Source organism: Pipra filicauda, unplaced genomic scaffold (genome assembly GCF_003945595.2).
Source record: "Pipra filicauda isolate LSUMZ 115617 unplaced genomic scaffold, ASM394559v2 scaffold41_size5083284_pilon, whole genome shotgun sequence".
NCBI lineage: Eukaryota > Metazoa > Chordata > Aves > Passeriformes > Pipridae > Pipra > Pipra filicauda.
In genome coordinates this window covers 2,588,559-2,614,683 of record NW_024104554.1, presented here as the reverse complement: position 1 = coordinate 2,614,683, position 26,125 = coordinate 2,588,559, and the positions used below count along the sequence as shown (strand labels likewise).

At 37.9% G+C, this 26,125-nt stretch overlaps 1 protein-coding gene across 4 annotated transcripts in view; it reads right to left on the bottom strand.

The window, feature by feature from the left end:
* Window positions 1–26,125, bottom strand: part of ERICH1 (glutamate rich 1) — a 93,025-nt gene that overhangs the window by 16,999 nt on the left and 49,901 nt on the right. Inside the window, exons 4-7 of one of the 4 annotated variants that reach the window (XR_005565095.1) lie at window positions 15,268–15,645; window positions 12,940–13,044; window positions 9,111–9,292; window positions 8,203–9,023 (exon numbers count right to left, since the gene is read on the bottom strand). Coding sequence is in view for 3 of the 4 variants with exons in the window: in XM_027744805.2 (XP_027600606.2) it covers window positions 9,219–9,292; window positions 12,940–13,134; window positions 15,268–15,645 (647 nt within the window). In the remaining variant the exon portion in view is untranslated. Of the gene's footprint in view, window positions 1–8,202; window positions 9,293–12,939; window positions 13,135–15,267; window positions 15,646–26,125 lie in introns of those variants that run through there. The other 3 variants (XM_039385560.1, XM_027744805.2, XM_039385559.1) reach the window with 3 other exon arrangements.

Below are 26,125 nucleotides of genomic sequence, written 5' to 3'. Positions count from 1 at the left end.
TGCACTTCTCTGGTTGGCTTCAAACAAAATACCATTCAAGAGACCGCTGCACAAAGCATTTATGATTTCTGGACACCAGTAATTCCTATGATCAGCCTTGGACAACAGGAGCTGCATTAAGGTTGATAGAGAGAACCCTTAGTTATTATTCAAAAGACTAATGATCCTCTTAGAAATACTTGCTCAATGCCATCTCATCTTCATGACTTTCACCTCAAAAGTTTCCCACCACCCTCATTTAAAAGTACAAGTCTCAGGTTATCCATGAGAATGCTGTTAAGCACAGAGCAGAATGGGCCTACGAATCACCATTGCAACCTACATGAGAAAAGCTACACTCATGCAGTCCCGTGTCTCCTTCCCTCCTGCTCAGTAAGCCACTGTTGCCAGATGCTTCCCAGGATCTGCCTACTTTCAAAATCTCACCCTATGGTACCTGCAGGGTACTTTGAGACTACTTTTCACACCGCAAGGCCTTGCAATTTGTGGAAAAAGTAGATGGGCAGGGGACTTCTTGAAACAAAACAGTCAGCAAAGTCTTTGTGCCTCAGGTACCCTCACAAGGACACTTGAACTGCTTTTGGCTTGGTACTGAACTTCGGTTGTTTTTGCTTATGCATAAGGAAATCAGACTGAAAGAAAGGATAATGCCAGGGCAGTGTGACAAAAACGATGCATTTTTTTTTCCATAAGACTTCCAGCGTAGGGGAGAATTATGGAACCTTTTGGAATCCTGCCAGACATGTTCTGTATTAGCAGTGAGCCAGAACCTGGGAGCTGAAGGCTCTATGCTATTCGTCTGCAAAGGCTTTATACAGCCACAGTTCAGTATCTCTGATGAATCCTTACCCTGATCTTGTCTCAGGATTTAGACAGCAAATGCTGATACTGACAGTTAACACACCTGTGCTGTGGCCTGGAAATCTGCTCAGAGAACTGCTTCTGTAAAAAATTGAATATTTACATATCCCACTATAAAACTGTGAATGCAACTTCATAAGCAAACTTCTACATCTCAGACATGGTTTTATTCATCAGTAGTTAATGAACTTATTGAAGGGATTTTTTTCAATTACCAGCTGGAAGAAATGCAACACAACAGGTAATGCACACACTAGACACCTTCATAACTAATATTAAGGATCACATCTTGCAGAAAAAAGTACAAATTTTTCTTTGATGTTTAAAAATAAAGAATCTTGCACAACAATCATTCTTAACTAATCCCCTGCAGAGTAACAAATTGAAAACACGTTAAGACAAACTTGAGAGGTTATTTACTTTGAATACATTTCAATTGTTCTGCTTGCCCTTAAACACACTTTAAACCACAATTTTACAGTTTTTTGTACAGTTTTTGGAATCTTACCCTTATCTAAAAAGTATTAAAGCTTGTTCTTGTAGAAAACTGAAGAAATACTTGTTGACAACCATTACACTTAGTGCCACATGACTTTCTGATCAAAACAAAAGGAGCATATAATACAATAAATACATGTTAAATAAATTAGAAATCTACCAGATGATCTCAGCTTTCTGTTTCCTAAAAGAAGGTACAAACAGGGAATCACGACTGAATAATGTTATTTCTCTTTGAATCCCAAAGGATTAGAACTAGACCTTGACATCGTCCAGCATTTTTACTGATGATCTGGAAGTAAACATGGAATCACTGTTGGTAAAATTTGCAGATGTCACCAAGATTAGCAGACAGTCAATACTAATGAAAGCAGTACACGTGCAAAAAGCAATCCATCACTTATTAATCTAGACATAGTAAAAGAAAATTAAAGTTAATACAGCCACACAGAAAGACAGACATTTATGAACACGAAGTATGGAACCAAGGACTAAATCCTGGAAAGCAATTAATTTCAAGTGTACTTGTCTACTATGAAAAATAATTCAACATGGACTTCCTATACAATACTATGGCAAGAAGTTGATCCAAAACCAATGAAACAGTGAGTATGAAAGTTGGCACTGCTGAGATTTTAAATGAAGTTCTGTGCTCAGTTCTACCACACTTGTTTTCTAAATGGTGGGAAAAAAAATGGAGAAAATGTATGAGAGAGCCACAAAACCAAGTTGAAGGCTGTAGAAAATGCCTTAAATAAAATAATTTAAAGAGATAATATTAGGGTAGCAAAAAGGTTGCCTTGTAGCTTGATTACAGTGTTCAAAAACTTTTACAGACAGAGAACAGTGGGTAGTGAGGGACTACTTAATCTAGTGAAGAAAAGCATACCAAGAACTAATGTCTGAAAGTTAAATCTAGACAAATTCAAATTTAAAATAAGGCACATGATTTTAAGTGTGAAAGTGATTGAGTACTGGAATAAATTATTAGAGAAGGGGCTAAGTCTTCATTTTTTGATTTCTTTAAATCAAGCTTGCCTGTCTCTGCAGATGACTTGTTTTAGCAAAATCACAAACTGTGCTTCTGTCAGACTGGTCTTCGCCCTAAAGTAAAGGGAAAATTTATGACCAGGGATCTAGATGGGGTCAGAGAAGATAATCTCATGTCCTTTTCAGTCTTACCCTTTATGAATCTATCAATTTACTGAATGAGTATAGAGAAAAAATTTTCTGACTTTTGCCATCTGAATAACAATGTGATCTGTAGCAGATTGTAAATCATACAGTAATAAATATATGCCAGAAACTATCAAGATGAATATATTCTTGAAATGTCTTCTAATTTAGAAATTTAGAGTTATTTAATATTTTACACATTAATTTTATTCTCGGTAATTGAATTAAGGTGAAAGGGTTAAGCAGACAGGCTAATGAAACACTGTGCCATGTACTTAGCTTAATGTGGTTGGAAAAAATCAATGAACTTTGGTCTGTCAGTTTGCAATCACAGATTTAATTGAATAACATGTCAGGTATTTTAAACTGTTTACCAATGTAAATAGAATCCAGCACTACAGTCATTGTAATAAGCCAAGTTGCTTTCCCTGAATTCCAATCAGATTGGAACATGACCTTCATTTTAAGTTCCCACATGCCAGACAGAGATCAAACAGCTATCATTATGCCTACAGAGTTCAGTGATTAGTCCTGCGATTCTGAAAAAAATATATTTGTTATTGATTCCCTCTCTAGAATACAGGTAATAGCTGATCAGCTTGATATTCCTAGCAATGGATACTTCTTTGTGCATTCACATTCACTTCCACTTGATTATTGTCACTGGGAGGAGGAATAAATCACACAGCAAGCTTTTACTGAGTCTACCTGAGAAGTAGTGGAGGCTGGTTTGTGCATGATCACATGAAGGGAACATGAGGAAGGAGAAGCATCTCCTCAGTTTGTTTTATGTGAGTTCCAGGCACAGCTGTACAACAGCTCCTTACTCTTCTTCTCCCTTTTATCGCTCCCAGGCAGTCGCTTCCCAAGAGGAGACATGAAAGCAGCAAGGAGAGGGGGTCACAGCCCTGTTCAGGCTGAAGGAGCTTGTCACTGCCAGACCAGAAACAAGAGTAGGTGACGTTCTGGTCATGCAACATGCACATTCCTGTCCTTTTCTCAGATGCAGCAAATCATCTTTTTTATTCTATTTTTTTTTAACAGGATCTAGATGCCTGCAATGCAGATGTTTCCATCTGACTTATGTGTTTATGCTCCCATAACAGTCAACACAAAGATCTAAGCGCTCCCATTGGTACCATTGTTCCTATTCTAAAATAGATGTCCAGCAGCAATCAGTTATATTGCCCCATACACGTATCTATTTAATCCCAGCGATCAGAAAGTTCTTTAGGATAGGCAGCTCAGATGGAAACATTAACACTGTAGACATATGAAGTCAAGAGAAATGAATTCCACCCTGCATGCCTCCAAGCTCTCCTTAGCAACCTGCAGAAGAACACTGCCTCCAAAGAACACTGCCTGCTAGGGAGAACCAACTCCCTGTTTTACCAGACTGATCACGTGTGAAGTGTAAAATTATGAAGCTATTTTAGACTATCAGCAGCCTTTCCTACATGTTCAAGCATGGTCTCAATTGTAGTTAAGCCTATTTCATTTCCCCAGCAGACTGTCACCTCAGATGTAATAGGAACTTGTCGTGCTGGCTGCTGTGCAGCAGGGCAAATCCTGCAAGAAACTTATACTCCCTTAGGAAAGGAGAAAACAGGGAGAAAACAGGCAGATTGATGTGGGAGTACACAGACAATAAGGCAACATTAGTCAGCACAGTAGGCAGTGGTCCTAGCATGCTGGCAAGCTTTTGGGCAGCATCACAATAAAGGAGAGCTTTAAAGAAGGAAAGGAAGACAGTAGGAAGTCTGTTCTGTAGAGAGCTGTGGAAGGCATTATGGGGAAAAAGCACAAATGTGTAAACTTGGAAATATAGGAAATGGGTGAGGGAAGCTAATACCAGAGGCTGACAGGGACGGAGGAATCACATGTGTGCTCAACGAGGGACTGAGAAGACTGGCAAAGATCTTGAAAATGAAGAGAAGCAGCCTCTACTTGATGCAACCTATAGCACCCTAGAGTTGATGCAAAAGAAAAGAAGGTATTGAACCACAGATTTGTTCCTTCTCTTCGTGCAGTCCTCTTCAATCTTAGATGACACTTTTTTTTTTTCATTATGAATCCTAAACCAGGATGTTACCTTGCAGTAATAATGTAAAAGAGAACTACAGCTTGCTTATACATTTTACAAGAGTATGCAGTACATTAAAATGACAACAGACTATTCTACAAAGTAAGGCATTCGACTTGGAGAACATCCTTATTAGAGCTATATATTTGACCTTCAGTGACTGTGGTGCACATGCACTGTTTTCAAATAATCACAGAATATATAGCTAATCACAGAATATACAGCTTTTTCCTATATCCTTATAGAAGGGAAAAAAATACAGCATCTGTACATTTCTGCTTTTTCTTTATACATATGTCCCCTTGTCCCCTTAGTTCTATCTATATCTATCTAACAGCTGAAAACAATAAACAAAAGTTTATTTATATGCAACGCAGAGGATAAAGCAGTAAACAGTGAAGCTTAATTAGCTGCATAAACACGTGCAATGCAGCCCTCCTTAGGTGCAATCTAGGGCCGAAGCAATTAATGAAGTCTGCATAGCTATAACCTGAGGTTTCCTTAAATATGAAATATAATACATTTTCCCAATCATACAGTTTGCTGTCATTTCCACTACCATCTTTGTTATTATACTTAATGTGTAGCATACTGTACACGTATAACACACACCACTTTCCACACTTCATCTGTGGACTGGTTTTATGATGTACCTGATATTACTGGATGACATATGGTTCCTTTGGTCAAAGACAGCTTAAAAATCTTCTGCCTTTATGCTGCCATTTCAGAGATTCAGCCTACTGAGCAGTGGTGCAGGAGAGAGCCCAGCTGTCATAGAAAACGTATTAAGGAATTTATAACTCTACATGATTGTAAAGCGCTATATAAAATATTGCACCACTTACACAGCAGTAAAAATCTGTAACATTAGAGATTGATTCCCACATTACATATCCACAAAAGAGAAAAATTAAGGTCTTACAGGCAATTTTAAGAATAAAACATGTACCTATATATAGAGATAATGGCTTTGAACTCATACCCTTGCATACAAGCGTAGTGACTAGCTATTCACTACCACAGATGCCTCAAATTACTTCAGCCTCCATGGCCTTCTTTGGACACTCTGGTAAAGGACCACCACCTACTCAGAGCCCGATTTCTCTCTCACTGTGCTGCTGCTCCTTACTTACTGTGCAGTGCTCAATTATGGAAATGACAAAGTTTACTCTTGAAGACACATGCAGGTTACTTTCCAGTTGGTCCTTAAATTCTTCCTGTTCTTGGAGCCCATGTAGGTTTTAAAACCAAAATTTTAAAGTTCTGTCTTCCCAGAAGTTTGAAATATGCTGATAACAGTCTGAAGTTTTCTGATGCAAAGTCCACTTAAAAAAACTCTTCCATGCCTCAGAAATTCCATGATGCTGTACATTCATTAAACTGAATGATGCTGAAGAAGCAAAAATTCAAGGCCATCTCCTTTGCCATTTATAAGTTTGGCATGAAAATCCAAAAGGATAAATGTTTCATTGCTATGTTGAAGGAGCCTTGTATAGTGAAAGGCAGACCACAGTATTCACTGGTGGATATTAATTTAAATATTTCAATTTTCATATCCCAGCCGTGTTGGTTATACCACTACTCAAATAAACCTGAAATGCTGTAGGAAGACTGAGCACCATTTATTTTAGAGAAGCAGTACAGAAAAGTGATCAGGTATTAAAATCCTGATGTATGAAATCTTTTTTGACTGCAAATAGGACATTAAACATGGAACCCCTGCTGTTTATAGTACACTGCCTAATTTACTTTAAGTAATGTCCATTCTTTTACTATTAAACTAGATCTGCTCTGTTCTTTTGTGTATTGCTCTTAAGTGTCCTTATGCATGTTGCAAATCAGCACACTGTTGTCTGGCACGTTTGTTTCAGGAACAAATACACTCTTATGCAATTGCATTTATCTACAATTACAGTCTACAATTTATCTCCTTGGATTTGGTCCAATTTTCTAAACTCTTCAACATACTTTATCCTCTACTCCTCATAATCCCTGTTAGTGCAATAGTGGCAGGTTTGATAAGTGTAAGCTTCAGCTCCTATCACAGGTCATTTACAAAGACATCAGATATCGCCAACTAACTCGCTATGCTCTGAAATTGTTCCCAGGCTTGCTTTGCTGGGGCCAGCTGATTTTTACACAGAATATAAAGGTCTTACAGTGGTAAAAGCAAAGGGAAAAAAGAGAGACTGAAAGTAATCTTCTTTCCATTATTACCTGATTCAAGCAAAGTACATTTTTGACCTGAGAAATTTTACTCACATTCTGGGATAATACAAAATTTTACCCTGTTTGAGCAGGGAGGTTGGACCAGATGACCCCACTGTGGTCCCTTCCAACATTACCCATTCTGTGATTCTGTGAAAATATTTCTGTTTGGCAAAGATACCAAAATATGCTCCTCTATATGCAGCTATTTAGAATTCAGTGGTATTTTAAAAATCCCTTTAATACTGAGCAACATGGTCTAGTGGAAGGTGTTCCCGCCCATGGCAGGGGGGTTAGAGCTTGATGATCTTTATGGTCCCTTCTAACTCAAACCATTCTATGTTTATGAGAAATGGCCAAGCACTGAAAGGAAATACTAAAGAAGAGAAATTAAAGCAATAAACAAAGGTGTGACATGAGTGCACGAGTGCTTGTGAGATGAGTGTGTAAACGTGTCAGGCTGGAGTAGTTGGTGAGTAGGAGAACCATAGAGTTAAGAGGGACCAGGATCCAGGCAGGGATATGAGACAGACTGGGGTCCTGTGCCGGTATTCAAGGCATCAAAGCCCTGTGTAGTCATCCATGTGAGTGTTGTGTGTCTCCCCAAGATCCGTGCTAAGCATCACTACCGTTTGAACCTGGGAACATGAAAGCTGCACTCACCTACACTGGCGTGTGGGGGAGACATCCAGATCTCCAGGTGCACCAGCCTGGGATCCAGAGGACAAGGAGAAGGAATTGACAGGGCCTGGAGTCCATTCAAGGCAGCAGCCTTATAACATCCCTCAGCACAGTCACTCGATTATCAGGAAATGCAGGCACTACAGTGGTTTTTGTGGTCCTTATTTGACCTGGTTTGTACTTGTGTTTCAAAATTCTGCCTTTAATTACGTGACCTCATTTATTTTTTTTGATATTCACTGTTTAGGACAGCTGATGTTTACCCAGTGAGTTGCTGTGTACCCTTTTTTGCAGTTCCTAGGCCTCATTTATTGTGTGACATTCAAACCTTAATCTGAGGATGAAGTTATTAATTTCCCATGGGTCTAGGTGCTCTAGGAGAGTATCTAGGTGCTTCACATCAAAGTGATATTTTCTTCTTTCTCCAGATGTGGGACTGAGGCACACAGGATCTCAGTGAAAAGTCACATCTACAGTACAGTGCCTATGTGTTAGCAATTAAGGAGCATTAAAGCAGAGAGCACCCCTCTGCAATGTTTGGTTTATACATCTTTCCTAACAGATACAGACCAAACTCAAGTTCTTCAGAGCTCCACACAGCTGCCATAGCAACAAGACTAGTTTTTCTGCACCTGCAATCCTTTGGTGTGCTATTGAATCCCTTTTAACTTCTTCAATAAATGAGAAAGAGACATGATTGTATTTTTATTAGAAATTCTTGAGCATCCCTAAAACAATGCCTTACATCAGGATATATCAGGTAACACAATAAAAAATAAAAAACAAAGCAAAAAACCATGCAATGTTTATATAGTTTCATCAGTAGTATATGTCCAAGCACATGTTGGAGGAGATAAATATGTTGCCCCTATCTTATTGATGAAGAAGCTAACACACCAAGATAGAAGATCAGATGAACGACTCGGCTGAAAGCTCGTACTTACAAAGCATTTTTTAATTCATGATTCCAAAACATTTTACAACCATGGATATTATTTACTGTATTATCTACACACGGATAAATTTAGCTGCAGAAAGACTACATAGTAGTAGACAGATTACACAGTAATCAGTGAGAGAACCCAGTCCCATAACTGCAGTCAGTGAGGCCTGTCAGATTGTAACAGGCTTAGCCATGGAACAGTTCTGAAAATGCCATCCAAGTTTCTTCTTAACTCCAAACAGTACCTACATGACCCACATGTAGAAATATATTTATTTCCACAATTTAGCAGTTTATTCAGCAAAAATATGTTCCTCATGACGTCTTGTTGCTTAGATTTAAATATAAAAAATATAGTTCTGTTTTCCAAGCAAGCAGATATACAAAAAAGTCAAGAAATATAATTTCCAGAAAGGAATGATAAATTTACAAACAATAAAAGGAAATACTAATGTTCTTAAACAAAATACCTGATACAGACTTTATCATTCCAGTTAAGTCCCTTATCCTAAGGAGAAATGTACATAGTAATCCAGCTGAAGACTCAGGCCACACAGCATATGGATATTCCTGACCAACCAAACACAAAAAGTCACATGTTGTTTTACCTTGTTTACTGTCTTCTGAAGTTTGTAACACAATAAAAAATCCATTTACCTGAAGTTGTAGAGTGTGTATTGACATTGCTCTTCCTGAACAATTGCTAGCTGGTTATGAGTTTGTATATTAAATTTTAACCCTGTGCATACAGATGCAGGCAAGGCTTTATTTCCTGTTCTTCACAGGAAGGATATCTGTAATCCAGTAGTGAAACAGAGACGTGGCTACCTTAGTATGATCTGAAACAAAGAAAACACATTCCTCCTGAAATAACTCCATGACGTTTCTCAACAGGACAGACTTGTGTGAGCATTTGTTTCCATTCAATATTAGCATTTCAGTAAAAACAATGAAGATATCAGAGCTTGAAGACATATGAATTTCTATATAAGCAGGTGCACTTTATTTTAGGAGGTCAGTCATTTGTATGAGAAAATTTTGTTCCTGTATTTTGAAATGTCCTATTTGCTATGATTCAATAATTCAGAAAAAAAGGAAGCTGAAATTACATGATCACTGGGTAAGGCTAAAAGAATGCATCTTCACTTCTTTCTGTTTGGAGAGTAATTTCACACCACTATTGAACTTACAGGAGCATCTGGAAGCCCCAGTTGAGAATGAGTCATCTTGTACAGAAAGCTGCACTAAAGCCTCAAAATGCTACAACTTCTGTCTTAATTCAGAGATTACCTATGTGACTTTATTGATTTTAATGACAGGACTTTCCACAGTACTTACCATGTAATATTCACATTCAAAATGATTCTATAATGTTATGCTAATGTAGTTTTCAATTTCTTTTCCTTTTCTTTGAATGTTACTTCATAAAAAGAAGTGTAAATTTAATCATTTTAAGGCCTCTGTGTATCAGCCTCTGCACTGTAGGCACACAGTAACTGCATTATTTCTGGTCTGCCAAATGTATCTTCCCCTGCAATGAAGACATATATAAAGGACAACTCTCCAAAAAAAGGCAGATAAAAGAAGCTTCGAGCTCTGCCATGAGTGATAATTTCCTAGGCAACAAGGGAAGAGTATGTTTGAGATTTGAAACTAACCAACAAAGGGAAACCGTTAATAGATAATGGAATGAAGTTGATGAGTAGTTCATAAATGAGTTCATAAATTAGGAGATACTGACTTTTTTTTAATTAGGCGATCACCTATGCTTTAATAATTGATGTGAAATAGGAATTAAGTAGCTCTCATTTAAATAGCTACAGTTTCCAACCAGCAAAGGGAGCACTAATTCCAGTCACAACTCTTCTCCTTTGCCCACTGCACAGTGCAGGACCACAAAGGTCCCTTGGCTTCCTTTTGTAAACGGACACAGACTTTCTGACAGAGATCGGCAAAGCCCCCGCAGGAGAAATCCATACCTGTGTGACTTCTAAACATTCTCTTCCCTGCACTTATACAAGATTTTAGGTAGACGTAAGTACTCTTTTTGTTAAAGAGTACCAAATAAATGGAAACAGTAATAGGACATTTTGTTGTCTTTTACAGTCTGAGAACAATGACACTTTAAATAATTATGTTCACACAAACACTCCTGACCAACCTCAGCTTTGTATGATCACTGAACTACAAGGTCAACTTGACAGAGTAACTTGAAGCACAAAGTACAAGGTAAGTTGATGGAGGATGATAACTAGACATAACAACAAGAATCTCTTAACCAGAGATTTTCTTATTTAAATATGTTTTCTCATTTATATGAAGGGTTAAATATAATACCTAACGTTGATAATTTTTCTGTTTCAATCTCTTTAGCAATTTCTTTGACAGTAAATATTGGGACCTAGGAGCATAAGATAAAACAGAAACTTATTTCTTCATTGTTTCTTCTTTCTTTTGGTTGCACCGTGATTCCCAATATGAATAACTTGCTAAGAGATGTGAAGGAAATACCAAAACATGGTATTAAACCAGTGATTTTCAATTTGTGATCTGCAGACCAGGGCTTTATTTAAGGGGTCTGTAAAAAGTTACTAAGAAAACAAAACTTATCATAAGGCATAAACTTGGTAACCCCAGTGTAGAGTTAGATGAAACCATAACATACAGATATATGAGGAAATAAAAGACATATAATGATATGTATAATTTGTAAATTTTACTAAAGGAGAACGTGCACTTATATGAAAGAGATGGATCACTTCTCATTTTATTCTTACTCTTCCCTTCCAGGAATTAAAGATAAAACTGAACAAAACATGGCACCCATCATGACTCCTTTGATGCTAGCAGCTTAAATACAATCATAACCATGGGAAAAAGGGTTAACATATTGCTTGAACCTTAACATATTAACATATATAAGAATATGTTTAACATATTCTTGAACCACAGGGAATAAAATGTTTATTTTGTAAAAATAATACACCTTTCTAAATTAGATTGGGTATTTTACCATGTTAATATAGAATGACCTTTGCTTCTAGTACATCACACCCCAGTAAAAATAAAGAGAAAAAAGGCAAGATAATCAGACAAACTAGTAAAAAAATAGAGATAACTATGATGTACTGTACATTTTTATCTCCATAAACAGTCCTAACTTGTATTTCTATAATAAGAACTTGAATTTGCTAAGACAACAAGTTTTTGAAATAACTCTTAACTTTTATCACCTCTTAATTGGGAATGAAACCTAAAATGTAAAATGCCCAGACTGGACAAGATGACCTATTTCTGAGCCAAAAGTAGGAAAAGCCCCTATAATTAAAGGCCTAATTTGAAGTAAAATTGCAGAGCATTAAATTTTCATTCATTGAAATCCCTGAATTACAAATAGAATGTATTGTTAAACTCTGCTGAAGCAAATTAATACCTAGCAGGTGTTTAATTATCATTTAATAATTTATAAGAATGTATTTTCCTCTTTCTTATGTTGTTATACCTCATGAATATCAAATCAACTACTGTGGTTACATCTTTGTGAACTTGGAATGAGATTAGAATTGAGCCTGGAGTGACAAGAGTTACTAAGGAAAAAAAATTAACTGGAAGAGTAAACAATCCCAGGCTCAATCAGTAGAAACATTAATGAATTCTAAAAATCACTCAGATAATTGTCTTCTGCTTTTCCAAGCAACAAATACATGCATCAGAAAATTATGGGTTTTAATTTGCTTCTGTTTTCTCTCTTCAGTTGGACATTTCTGTTGTATAAAAGTAAAGAGAGCAACTTGTCTCAGGGCTGCAAAACCCAAGAGAATTCCAACTGTATTGCAGAGAATATGGATAAGGCCTGTAAAGAATATCCTGAATGTAGTCACTTCAACAGTTCCATTTTGCTTTAACTGACAGAAGCTAAATTAGTTAATTCAATAAAGTGCCAATACCATTTTCATTATTCCTGTTGAGTTCTACCTGGTTTGCACATGTGTATTACACCCAATGAGACTGTGTGATTATAATTAAGACTGTAGAATGTAGGCTTGAAATGCACAGGATTTTGTCCCATGTATATGTAGATGCTTCACATCCATGATAACCTTAAGGGTTGTCATACTCTGTATCTACCCTTAAAAGAATACATATGTACTTCTCTAAGAGTGTCCTTTCCAAAAGGTATCAGCTCCGAACTCTACAGGCAGGAATTCTCTCTTTTTAGTTTAAAACCCTGAATCATCTTGTATTCTATAGTTGCTGCAAAGTGAGAAAAGTTTCTGTATTGATTGTAACCAAATGGAAAGAGGGTAATCGCTGTATTTTTGGCAAGAATTATATTTTCAAGTTTTATATAAGCATATATTTACCACTATATAATTATTTACAGCTTCCTAATAATAATAATAATAAAAAAGTGATGTGAATTTTAATCTGCACAAAAAAAAAATCAGTGAATGAACACGAGTGAATGGTACCTAATAGTACCTACCAGGAAGCATCATGGATTGTTCTTGGAATTGTTTCAAGGCATCCTTCAATCTCTCAGTATCCTGTAGCAATACAAGGGATTTCAAACGATGTAGATGAGTCACATCTGAGGAAGAGACGGTGCGAGATTCAAGATATTGTAAGAGCTCTTGGGCAGTTGCTGAATTTACAGCAGTATCTGTGCATTCATATTTCTCTGGAAAAACAATTGGAAAACTATGTTAAAAATGTTCAGTGAACACAGAGAAAAATTTTCCTAATTATACTTTCTTTTCAAAGACAGCATCTTCCTTTTTAGTACAACTGACAACCAAATATCAGGTACTAAAGAGCAGCTTGCTCCTCCAACTTTTTGTTAAATATAAAAACAATAGTAAGAGGGGAAAACTACAAAATTCAATAAGTAAAAAGGACAGTAGGATTCACAATGACAGGAATGCAAGAGGAATCTAAATTTTCAAAATTAGCAGAGGAAGAAGGTGTGATGAAGAAACTGCACAGTGGCCAAAGCACTGTGTTTTTGCTTCCTACACACTATGTACTACAAAAATGCACACACCTTTGGAGACAGGGAAACTGTGGAACTACTGCAAAGCACTTCTGGAGGCTACCAATTATCTTGTTATTGCACCTGTGTGTTTTTATTTAAAAAGCAGGTATAACAGCATGGAACACAGCAGAGAAGGGCAGGCATTGTTTATACACTACTAAAGCATAAATTCTTCCATTCCAGTAACAAGGTGTAGTCTGTCCCTTTAACCAGACTCCCTTTATTTAATTCTTCTGTTTTTTACCAGCAAGCCAACTGAGAAGAACAGAATTTTCCCGATTCAGCTTTTTAAGATATATAGTAGAAACATAATCCAACGTGACCATTTGAAAATGCTGCTAAAAGCAATGGCTTCCAATTTTATCTAAAAGAAACAGGGAGTGTTAAAGTCATTCAACCAGAAAAGGCAAACAGCATAATGTCAAATCTATATATAAACTACAATTTGCCTAACAAGAAAGTTAGTCACACTCTGATTTGTGGATGTCACATCTTATCTGCAGATGAACTTCCTTTTACCTAAGAATTCCTCTCTGTGGATTCCAAGGTCCTCATTGGTTCAACACTGATCTGCTGGTTTGAAACCAGGGTCAGTCAGGCTGTCAAAAACTGTCAAAACCTGAACTTGACTTCCAGAAAAGCTGGAAGCTCAACAACACTCCTTCTTAAAATTCAAGATGCAACACAGTTGTGGACAGCTGATCAGGTTTCTGTTCTGTTCATGCATTAACAGCAGAACTTGAAGAGTTTGTAATCTTTCTCAGTTACTCTGGTGTTCTACTGCAGCAAACACATGTAATTTAGCTTACATTTACTACAGTGAAGTAGTAAAATTCATATTTTTGGTGACAGAAATACATTAGCCAAAAAGTAGGATAGATTTCCAACGCTAGGCTTAGTATGAAGATCTGATGCACCAGAAAAACTTAACAGCGGAGCAAAGAAAATTCTAAGTATACATCTTGAAAAAAAATTAACATGAAATCCCTGATGCCAACCTAACAGGGTGTTTAAAGTAATTCTGTAGTCTAAAGATGAATTTTACGGGACTAGGAGCCAAGAGCTCTGACTTAAGATGGACTCATACAGATAAGTAAGTTGTTTAATATTCTCCATTCAGCTCCACAGTAACCAGATGAACATTCAATAGGCCATTAGGGATAACATCCATGCAATCCTTTGAAAAGTGCTATGGAATATGCATTATGCAGTTCTCATTCATCTTGTTCAGAAGTGCTTTATGCCAATACACTTTCGCAGTGCCAACAGTATCCTGCCCTTTCCTCTTGCATGCTGTTTAGATTTCCTTATATAATACAAAGAAATCTCCTCCTGGGAAAGAGAACATTCCGAAAAGTAGGTTGGTTTAGAGATGCTAAGCATGAAAGTAGTTTAGGATAGCAATTGCCCTCATTTGAAGTACTCTGAAAGGAAGTAATCCTTCTGGATGTTTGCTTGCAGAGGAAAGAAGAATTTGGCCCATTTTAACCACTTGCCCTGAGTGCTTTGGAATGTTTAAGAAAAGAGTAAGGAATATCACGTATATTTTCAAAGACAGAGAAACAAAGAACCACAGGTTTTTTCTATTGATGTGGATTCTTACATATTCATGTACACACCAGAAAGTGGGACAAATACTAAGAACTCACATGTCTTACTGAGTTCAAGAGAGACACTTCTCTAGTAGATTTATCCCATATTACAGCATTAACAAATGCACATCCATTTTCCCCTGCGTGGTAATGCTCATGAAAAGAGAGGAGAAAAAGTGGTACATACTGTCAGCAAAATAAATTTGTTGTGTTGCCTGCAGGAAGTCCAGAATGCTATCTGCCTTTTCATCTATGTCTTTTAAGCCTGCTGCTTCTTCTCTGTTGTTTTTGTCAGGCTGATATGTAAAATCCACACTGGTAGTTTTTGTTACCAAGCCAGCTGCTCTCTTTTTTTCTTTCTGTCGCTTCTTTTTCATTTTCCTCTTTTTGTTTCTGCTTATTTTGGGACTGTCTGTCTGCTGCAGCTGTAAATTATCTGGAACTAGAGCCTCTTGCATTCCACAGTCTGTTTGTTCTCCATGTAAATTATTAGAGATTTGCAAACTGCTCTTTTGTTTCTTCCTTCGAACGCACTTTCTCTTGGTTTGCCCTTGATATTCCTCTTCTGCGGATTCAAAAGAGACATGAGAGCTGTAAATAAGATGATCTGTAATAGGCATTTTAGAACTGAGAACAATAAAATATTACACCCTTCAAATTTTGGGACGCCAGAGTGGCTCTAACCTTACTCAATGCATTTAGAAAAGTTGGCTTTGACATTGTAGTACTGAAAGACATTCTAATCATAAAAGTAAGACAATAAGCTCTTTTCCCTTCTGCTTTCGATAAAGACTGTACTCTTCTTTGTGCTACATACTGTACATTGCATTTACTTTCTTAAAGCAGATAATATGGTTCTATACTGAGTGAGGTCAAAACAATCCCCAGAACAAAAAGCAGTATGGACAGGCTGGGGGACTCGGCATGAGAGACGTTCCCAAGGAGTCCCCCACCACCAGTCTGTAGACTTGACCAAGAATGCAAGGAGAACGCACACAATTGACAGCAAAACGTGTTTATATTGATGATGTTCATTCATGACAGTGTGGTGCTTTAAAAACACCAGGCATCTGCTTCTGACTCATCTACTTCCTCCTCCTTAAACATCCTCCTCCTTTGGGATATCTTACTGTTAGCTCAGTTTTGGACATCAGCTTTATAGGAAAAGCAACAGCGACCTTGGCAAGTAGTCTTCAATCTCTTTAACCGCCTGCCTCCGTTCTGTTGTTCCCTTGCTACATTATAATTTCCTTACTAGCTAATTTTTCAGAAGGCTCAAATGTCATGGGAAATAAGTCTCTTTTGCTCTCCAAGACAGCTTCTTTACTCAGATCTTATCCCTCTACACAAAGCAAGTCATCTCTGACCCTGAACTGACTGTTTCTCCCACATGTTCACTTCTGAGTGTTAGCCCTCCTAACATTAGGCAAGTAAGACTGCCAGAACCCATCTTCCCTTTGAGTGCACTGCTGCTGAAGTCCATATTCATGTCTGTAATAATTCCTGTCTAAGTGAAATTCCTTCCTTCATGGTCTAACAAAATCCTCACACGTTTGAACATCATGGAGTGCAGAATACCAGCGTTCTTCTATGTACTGAGTTTGCATGGCAAGATTTTGGTCATGGTGGGGGCTACAGTGGTGACTTCTGTGAAAAGTTAATTTGCCAGAAGCTTCCTGTATGTCCGATAGAGCCAACGCCAGTCGGCTCCAAGACAGACCCACTACTGGCTGGCTAAGGCTGAGCCCGTCAGTGACAGCAGTAATGCCTCTGGGATAACGTAGTAAAAAAGTAATTGTGCAGAAGTAATTGCAGCCAGCGAGACTATGTCAGAGAAACAACTCTGCAGACAGCAAGGTCAGTGAAGAAGGAGGGGGAGGAGGTGCTCTGGGAGCTGGAGCAGATTCCTCCACAGCCCATGGAGCAGAGCATGGTGAGGCAGCTGTGCCCCTGCAGCCCATGGAGGACCACGGTGGAGCAGAGATCCACCTGCAGCCTGTGGAGGACCCCACACTCGAGCAAGTGGAAGCCTGAGGAAGCTGTAGCTTCATAGGAAGCCCACACCAGAGGAGCACCTGGCAGGATCTGTGGCCCTATGGAGAGAGGAACTCACACTGGAGCAGGTTTGCTGGTAGGATTTGTGACCCTGCAGAGGACTCACACTGGAGCAATCTGTTCCTGAAGGACTGCACGCATGCTGGAGGGCTCCTGAAGAGACCCATGCTGGAGCAGTTCATGAAGAACTACAGCCCATGCGAAGGACCCATGCTGGAGAAGTTCATGGAGGACTCTCTCCCATGGGAGGGACCTCATGCTGGAGCAGGGGAAGGACTCCTCTCCCTGAGGAAGAAGTAGCAGCAGAAACAACGTGTAATGAACTGGCTGTAACCCCCATTCCCCGTCTCCCTGCAGTACTGTGAGGGAGGAGGTAGAGAACAGGGAATAAAGTTAAGCCTGGGAAGATGGGAGGGATGGGGGGGAGGGTGTTTTTAAGATTCAATTTTACTTCTCATTATCTTGCTCTGATTTTGATTGGTAACAAATTCAATTGATTTCCCCAAGTAGAGTCTGTTTTGCCCAGGTGAGTGATGGTAATCGGTGAGTGATCTCTCCTTGCCCTTAGCTCATGAACCTTTATTTTCTCTCCCTTGTTCAGCTGAGGGAAGTGATAGAGTGGCTTTGGTGGGCACCCGGTGCTCAGCCAAGGTCAAACTACCAATTCTAACGTCTTGATCTAGAAAGCTGAGCCATTTATCTTTCCCTCAACCTCTACCTGCATGTTTCTAAATTCCTCACCGTGTACCGAGCCTATTACTCTTATTTATCTGGGCTTACAACATTCCCTTAGGGTCAAAGAATCTTTGCTTGGCTAACACTGGTGTAACACAGGAGAGACACCTGAAGCCCAATGCTCGTTTCAGGATGATGTGCATAATCTCCTGAACTGCCTCTGACATTCTCGGCTTGTTTGGCTTTCTCATCACTCCTCCTCCTCCTAACTAGTCTTTGCCTCTATTTTCTCCACGGTTGGAGGCCCTCTCTTTCATTTCTGTTTCTTTTTCTGTCTTGAACTCTGTCAGCTCTGAGCCACTTTCTCTTTAAATATCACTACAGATTTGTAGTTCTTTAGCTGTCAGATGACTCACTGCAAAGCAATTTTCCATACTTTCAATGAAGGCAGGCTGCATAAAAATAAATTTGCTGTATTATAACTGAACACCACAGCATGTTAAAGACATGCCAAACGTCACCCTGGACCCACAGTGTGGAATGTTTCACACTCATGGTATTTGAGCTAAATATCTTTATATGTGATTTGGACATATGGGATGTGGGAAAAATAACGTCTGTGTCATCTTGAAGGAATAAAATATCAGAACTGAAGGCAGATATGAATGGTGAAAGATGCTATAAACAAAACATCACTGTTTCATCTTGAGATCTAACTTGGATTTTCATGGGAGTATTTGTGTTATAATAGGTGAATTTCAATGCAAATGTAGGTACATTGTTTTGCAAAATTCCTCAGCCCTCTATTAACTTGAACCTCACTGTTTGCTAAAAACGCTAGTTTAATCTATGCTCTCAGCAAAGTGGCCTAACTTGCTCTTTAAGCATCTGAGAATCACCAAATCTCAGCAAAACTACAGCATGTTGTGCAGACAAACACCCTCAATTGGTTTGAAACCACTTGAATAAAACAGTGCAGAAGCCAGGACCGGGCTTAAGATAATTGATCTTTTGTGTCATATCCAAAAGTTTCTTTATCCTAGGTACCTTAGGACAGCAGAAGGTCTGAAGAGACCATGGTGAAGCTCTCAAAAGGCAGACTGAATGTAGCCATCCTATGTGTAGGTATTAAGATAACTACCTGACTGAAAGTAAACAAAAACTATGCTTTCCTCCAACACGGAAAAAAAATCAAACATAAGACTCTACTACCCTACCTAAGTTCTCTTGAGGAGTTAAGAGTGGCAGTCCTTTAGCGGTTTTTGTCATTCTTTGTCCTGTATTTTAGCATCTATTTAGTATCTACTCTTCCATGTGTGGGAGCTACTAGTGATTCAGCATCAGGAACAGACGAAATTAGATGGTTACGAATGCAAAGTAATGCACACAAAAGGGATTAATTTGAACAACCTACTGCTAGGGCTAGAGTGAACTGCTATCAGCTCAAGAAAAACAAAAGCCAGACCTGTGCATCAGTATAGAAAGCTCAGTGAAAACATTTGCTCAGTGGGTATCAACGATCAAAACAGCTAACACCTTGTTTGCATACATAAAAAAGGAGATGGAAAATAACTGGAAAAATATTCCAAAGCTATTATATAAACCTGTTGTACTCTTCAAGCTTGTAATACTGTGTTTCTTAGCATAATCCCTGAATAAGATGACTTTGGCAGACAAGAGGAGGATTCTTACAGAAGTTACCAGAGAAAGAAACTCCAAAAATGTTTGTATTATTTGACTTGAAAGAAAGAATAACAAAACAGACTTCATTTCTGCCTCCTCATGCAAGAACAAGGTGACGTCCAATTAACCTGAGCAGTTTCACCAGCTAACAGAAGAAAGTAAATCCTTGTGTTACTAATGGTACAGATTGCTATTGAATTCCCATGTGTGTGGCATGCACAGGAGATTGAAGAACTGGTTCTTTATATAGCCAGTAAGGCTACCTGATTATAACAGCCATGCTAAAATATAAATAAGAGTTGTACAAGGCACATAAACCATAAAGTTTAGGTCGCGTCTCACACAAGGATCTCAACAAGCAACATGTTCAGTGGGATCTGCTCCCACAGCTTTAGCTGTCTGAAAATACTCAGTGCATACCTAGACTTATGCCCCCTCAGATAACCCAAGAGACACTACCATCTTCAGAAAACAGTTTGCCTCATCCTAAACCAGCCTGGATGGAAATGCAAGCGGAAGGACTAATATCTCTCTCTCCCCTTCTGTTAACCACAAAGGAAATGGAGATAATGAATTTTGACTAGAGGCTTGCAACAACTGAGAACAATTAGTCTCTTTTATAAAAATTATTAGTATGGAAGAAGGTGTTTCATAACATGAGTCTGGTCATGAGATTGACTTTTGGTAATTAACAAAATCCACTGTTTTATTAAAAACACCCAAACAAAACAAACGAAATTCTGACAGATTCTCTAGATTTCAAACCAAGAGGGAGGCCTGATAAAATTTCAATAGATACAAATTTGGTTCTAATAACTTTTCCCACTGATGGAAAGTGTTGCATAATTATAACAAATGCAGGGAATATATACTATGCAAGCAATCTCAGGATGGTGAATAAGTACTTCAGAAACAACGACAGGAATAGCAACTTTTGGGTCACACTAACTCTGGCCACAACTGCACCTACAGCTTGTCCTAATTCCAAAAGAGCTGATGATTCTTCCTCTGTTCCGTAATGGCCTGTCACCTCTCTCCCTCCTAAGACCCATCTCTGTTCCACAAATCACTTAATTGATCACGTAATCTAATTATCCAGAAGCAATTGACTCTAACCTGTTTAGCTGCACTTGGTGCTCTCAGACTGAGCAAAGTGTCTCCCTGACAGAATGCCCATATACATTTTCCAGTCACAGTCATAACTTCATGGGCATTTCTTTCAGCCTTAATAAGAACACCTTCCTCAGGAACTGTTTGGAGTTAAGTTTTTTTTTTAGCATAGATTACTTTCTGGATGCAGTTTACCACGCAGGTGCACAGTCGCCGTAGCCTGATTGACAGTATGATATAGAAGTGGGAATGAGCAGCCTGAAAATGAAAGCTAGCTGTAAAAGTCATTTTCTAACAGCCTATCTTATCTTGTCTGAAAGACTAAAACGTTTCCTCCATTCAAACTGCATGATTCTTTAACAGAACAGAGGTAGAAATATGTCAAAACCCAGACTTAAAATGAAATAAGAGGACTCGTTTATAGATACAGCGTATTGAATTTTGATAATGAAAAGTCACTGCATTGAGTTTCTATCTTCAAGGAAAACCAAAAAATAATAAAAAACAGAAAATAAAAAAATAATGATTGACATTAAGATTACCAATAAGCTAACTTTTATTTAGTAACTTCTATTATATTAGTAAGTTACTTTGTATTCATCATCAGGGCAGCTGGAGACACAAACAGATTAAATACAAAGCTTAACACAGGCTAACTAATAGCTGACTTCCTCCTGTCCAGACTAACCATCAGCATGAACACCCTGTTGGCAACTCTGTGATGGAAAAGATGAGCTTCCTCGAGTTTATCTGTACTATTTTGGTTCCTTCAGACAATGGCAGACGGAAACATTGTGGGACAGCATCCTGTAAGACACTGAAAAATGGGAGGCTGTTTATTTAGTGTCTGCAAGTCTAAGAGGATATCAAATTCCACAGCATGCCAAAATGAAGTTTGGCTCTGAGAATAAGCTGACAATGCTAGGGATTTTTAAAAATCAGGTCCCTGAATATTATAAGAACAAACTTTAGGTGTATAAAGCAGACCAAGAAAAAGACAGTCAAAGAATATTCTCTCAGCTTTGGAAATCTGTATAATGTGTTCATCACGACTCAAGTATGGCAGCTGGCTCTCCCATTCAAGAACCAAGTCCCACAGCTGGCTTTCTGGATGTCTCTCATGGCAATTCTGCTGGGTGGTTTTGTTTTCTGGTTTGTTTGTTTGTTTTCAGATTAACAGGACGTATGCCTCTCCTGATTTTCCCAGCTAGTTGAAGTTTTTTTCTTCTCCCTGATATACTGGATGGATTTTCCATGCTAAACCATGCAGTCAATGCATAGGAATTTAATTTTGGTTCAGGATCTTGTAAGGTAAAAAAGAATGTTATTTTTAGTGACAATTAAGACGTGCAGCTACAGCTGGACTGAGAGTGAAAAGCCATGGCTAGTGAATGCAATAAAATGTAATGGTTTGTTGAAATAAAAGCAATATTGCAAAGACCTCAGGAGCATAAAATGATAATATTTTCACACTCTTTTTGGGTGGAAATTGTTTCAAATCATCATTTGAAATCAGTAAAAGAAATCTCAATTCAAAACTTCAAAACTTTTAGTAATCTGCAACACTCATGATGTTGGAGAAAATTGCAAAAGACTGGAAGCTGTTTAAGATAGGGACTGTCCTTCCTTTGTTCACTCATGCTGTATTTGTGTGTTCATAAATGAAGAATTCGCACAAAACTGGTAAATGTTGCATAAGTGCTGTCTAGCACAACAGAGTAGTAACTCTTGGATTTTAAGCATATCCAATTAACTGTAATGACAATAATCAGTAAAGGCAGATATCATCATCTGCATCAGTCCTCAATCCTAAATGTTTATTTGACCGTACATACAGATGAATTTCTCTTACTCATAAGTTACATCAAATTCCTGCCATAGGAGGAATTGTAATTGGTCACTACAAACAACTACCTAGGCCTATATTCTGTATCAAACAGTAGCCATACCCTGCATTCAAGAAAAGGTGAACTTTGGACTTACAAAGTGGTATAATGATAGTCCTTTTTTTACACTTTTTACCCTAATAATTGCAATAATTTTGTTTGCTTTTTTTGATTGCTGCTGAGTGCTGGAATACTCAGTTATTCGTCATACTGTAAAATCTTACTCCTGCTTGGTAACAGTCAGCTCTGAGCCCACCATTTTGCAGGTGAATTTTGACTGGTTATTTCTTCCTAAGTGCATCACTTGACAACTATCTGTGTTTTTGACAAATCACTCAGTCTGAGATTACATTGCATCCAGCTCTTGCCTTTAGTGCAGTCGATACCCATGTAGCCATCAGAAAACCTGATATCACTGTTCACTCTTTTTACCTGACCATCTCTTGAGCAAAAGCCTCCAGTTGTGACCTCCCTGTTTTGAGAACTGCTGCTTTCTCTCCCTCTACTTCCCTATCTGGGGCTTCATCTGTGCTACATCTATGTGCTCTCTTTGGTTAGGGGCTTTAACAAAAACTAGGTGGAAATTCAAGGAAACTGTATCAGCTGTAGCATTCTTATCCATATATTTCCTAGCTTTTCAAAGATTCCAAGGTATGTGTATACGTCCTCTTTGCAAACCTTCTGTGGATTTGTCCCATGCAGATTACAGGTTTTCAAGCATCCACAAATATTATTTTGCTTCATAACTTGTGGTAACTGCCTAAAGCAAACCACAGGACTACAGGCTTGCAGTTCCCTAGATGATTCAAGAACTGTTTCAAAAAACTGGCATCACACTATCCAACCACAAAATCTCTGATAACAAGGCATTTGAAAAACAAGTAGTTATGCATCACTGTCAGTAATGCCGGCAATTTTTTTTTCTTGAATTCTTTCAGAAAGTTTAGGTGAATAAAACCTGGTACTGGTGATTTTATTTTATAATTTATTTTGTTGCATGACCATTAAATCCCTTTAATTTCACATATCCTTTCAGAAAGCCTAGGAAGAAGTGCCGCATCATGGGATTCTCCATAGTTTTTTTCCACAGGTAACAGCAATGCAAACAGGATTTATTTAACTTCTTTGAAACACACCTCTCTAAATATTAATTCTACACCATGATCACTGTCTCAAAAGACTGGCAGACACATTGCTCCTGGTGTATCAGAAGTAAGACCTATTGCCAGTTTCAGTTGTTTGTAACATTTGCTCGAGCATTCCTTCACCTGTCTTACCATGTTTTTACATTTAAATATGTTTAATACATCATTTGGGTGTGAACTCAGCTTTTTAAAGAACACCTACTTCTTTCTAACTTCCTTTACTCTGTTGTCTAGCTCTGCTGTCTTCTCACTTTCTCTCACGCCTTTCATGACAGGTGGTGGGTGCTGGCCTTGAATATCCCATATGGTGTCCTTAAGTAGCTTCCACACCACCTGGTACAACTTCCTTCTCTTCGCTGACCTTTTCTAGGTTCTTTTTAGTAAATATCTTTATTTTTGTGTAGTGTTCCTTCTTGAAGGGTATCACAACTGTTGTGCATTGTTGTTTCCTGCTGTTGTTGTTTCAGCAGCATGTTGAATACAAAGGTTGCTGTTGCGATGTGCCTCTTGTGAACTAATTGCTACGCTGGATGAAGTCAAGAGTCTCTATTCCTCTCACAGCCCCACCAACCAACTTTTCACAACATCCTGATGTGGCAGTAAGGGAGAAACTGAAGATCCCATTATTACTCTGTGATGCTTCTCTGATTTTTCAGCACTGAGTATTCACAATCCCAGCTGGATACGTGATGAAACAGACCCTAAGCTTCCTTTGCTTCTTGTACACTCAGTCCACACACACATTAATCTAAGGCATCCAGGAGATATTTGAAACTATTTCAATTAATAAATTAATTTCAGCAATAAGTTTTTGGGCCTCTTGTCACTTTATACAGAAAATTATACTTGATGAAGCCCCCAATCTTTCTTAAATAGCAACATTTCTGATAAAAATTCGGTACCACTTAATGACTTAATTTTTAAACAAAAGCAAATATTTTGACCTTTTAGTGATCCTTCATTATTTTTTAATTTCAAGCTCACTGTCTTCATTGCTTTTGGCATTTTAGGGGTGATGTGCAAACTATCAGTCAGTCACCATTATACAGTCACTTTTTAAATGGGCTCAGCTGTGCTCCCCAAAATCACTGCGAATTATATTGACTCAGTGAGGAAAATAAAATAAAATCACAGAGCCGAACATATTCAGAGACATGAAGGAACAGAGATCCAATGACAATGAGTAACTGTTTTGAAGGCTACTAAATCACCAATGCTCAAGAATCTTAAAGCAGCCACAAAGACTAATTGCTACTAAATACAGAAATCTTCTTAGTCTCTGGCTAAATAAGATTATGTCTTTGCATTTGAACAGAAAGTACCATCATGAATGGGAGGGGGAGATTTATAACATTTATATTAAAAAACTGGAAACATTTTAAACATTCAATATCACATTTCCACTTAAAAAATTTGTTCTTTGTTTTAACTTTACAGGACACAAACACACAAGCAGAGTTTTCTTGAAAGCCTTTTTTTCTAGGAATGGTTTTCAGCCAATGAATAACAACAGAAATGATAAGAAACATTGCAATCTTAAAATTCTGTGCAGCATTTAAAATGTTCTTTCCAAATATACCAGATAAAACAGCACAAAATATAAGAAGTTATTTAGACCACAGGACCACAGACTGGAAAATAGGAAATACTGGAAAACAGTTATCTACTGGAAAAAAGATATCTAATTTTCCCTGGTGATAAAACAGCATCAAAGAGCAAATCTAAACTAAAGTACAATCTTTTGCACAAAAGAGCTATCTAAAAATACACAGACACTGACATAGAAATATGAAGATACTCAACAACCCCTCAGCTCCAATCAATGAATTTCAGTTATCAAACATTTAAATATGGCACCTCAATTCTATTTTTGCAATATTTTACATTTCTTAACTTTTTATAAAGCATCGAATAAACAATTATATTTAACCCCATATATGAAAGAGTTGCCACAACTTCAATTTATTAAATGGTTCTGCCAGTAAATCCTATTTCAAAAAACTTTGGAAAAGTAAAGTCTGAAAGAACGCAAACCTTCCAAGTGTTTTACTTTAAACTACTTCCTTCATCCATTTATCTTCGGATCTTAAACTAGATTTCAATTAAATTTAATTACATAGTTTCCAAGCAGCTTCATAAAAACTGGGATGTTTTAGGGCATGGATTCAGTTTACTTTTATTAATCACATTCTAAATTAAGTGTGTTTTAAAGCAGTAAGTAATTTCTTAATGACCAAGTTCTCTATGTAAAATAAATCATATATATAAAGATGCAGGCAGGTAGGCTGGGAAAATGAGCATCATCATAGGGAAGATCCTGAACTGGTAATCTGTCAGTTTGTAATAGATGTGAACTTGGTGCCACGGAGCCTTCCCAGGGATGCAGGTTTGTTCCTGACTGCACGCTGCGCTGCAGTGGGCTCTGACCTGGCCAGAGCTTTGAGGTCAGGCTGCTCAGACTTTTGCTTCTAGAGTGAACACTCCAAAACAG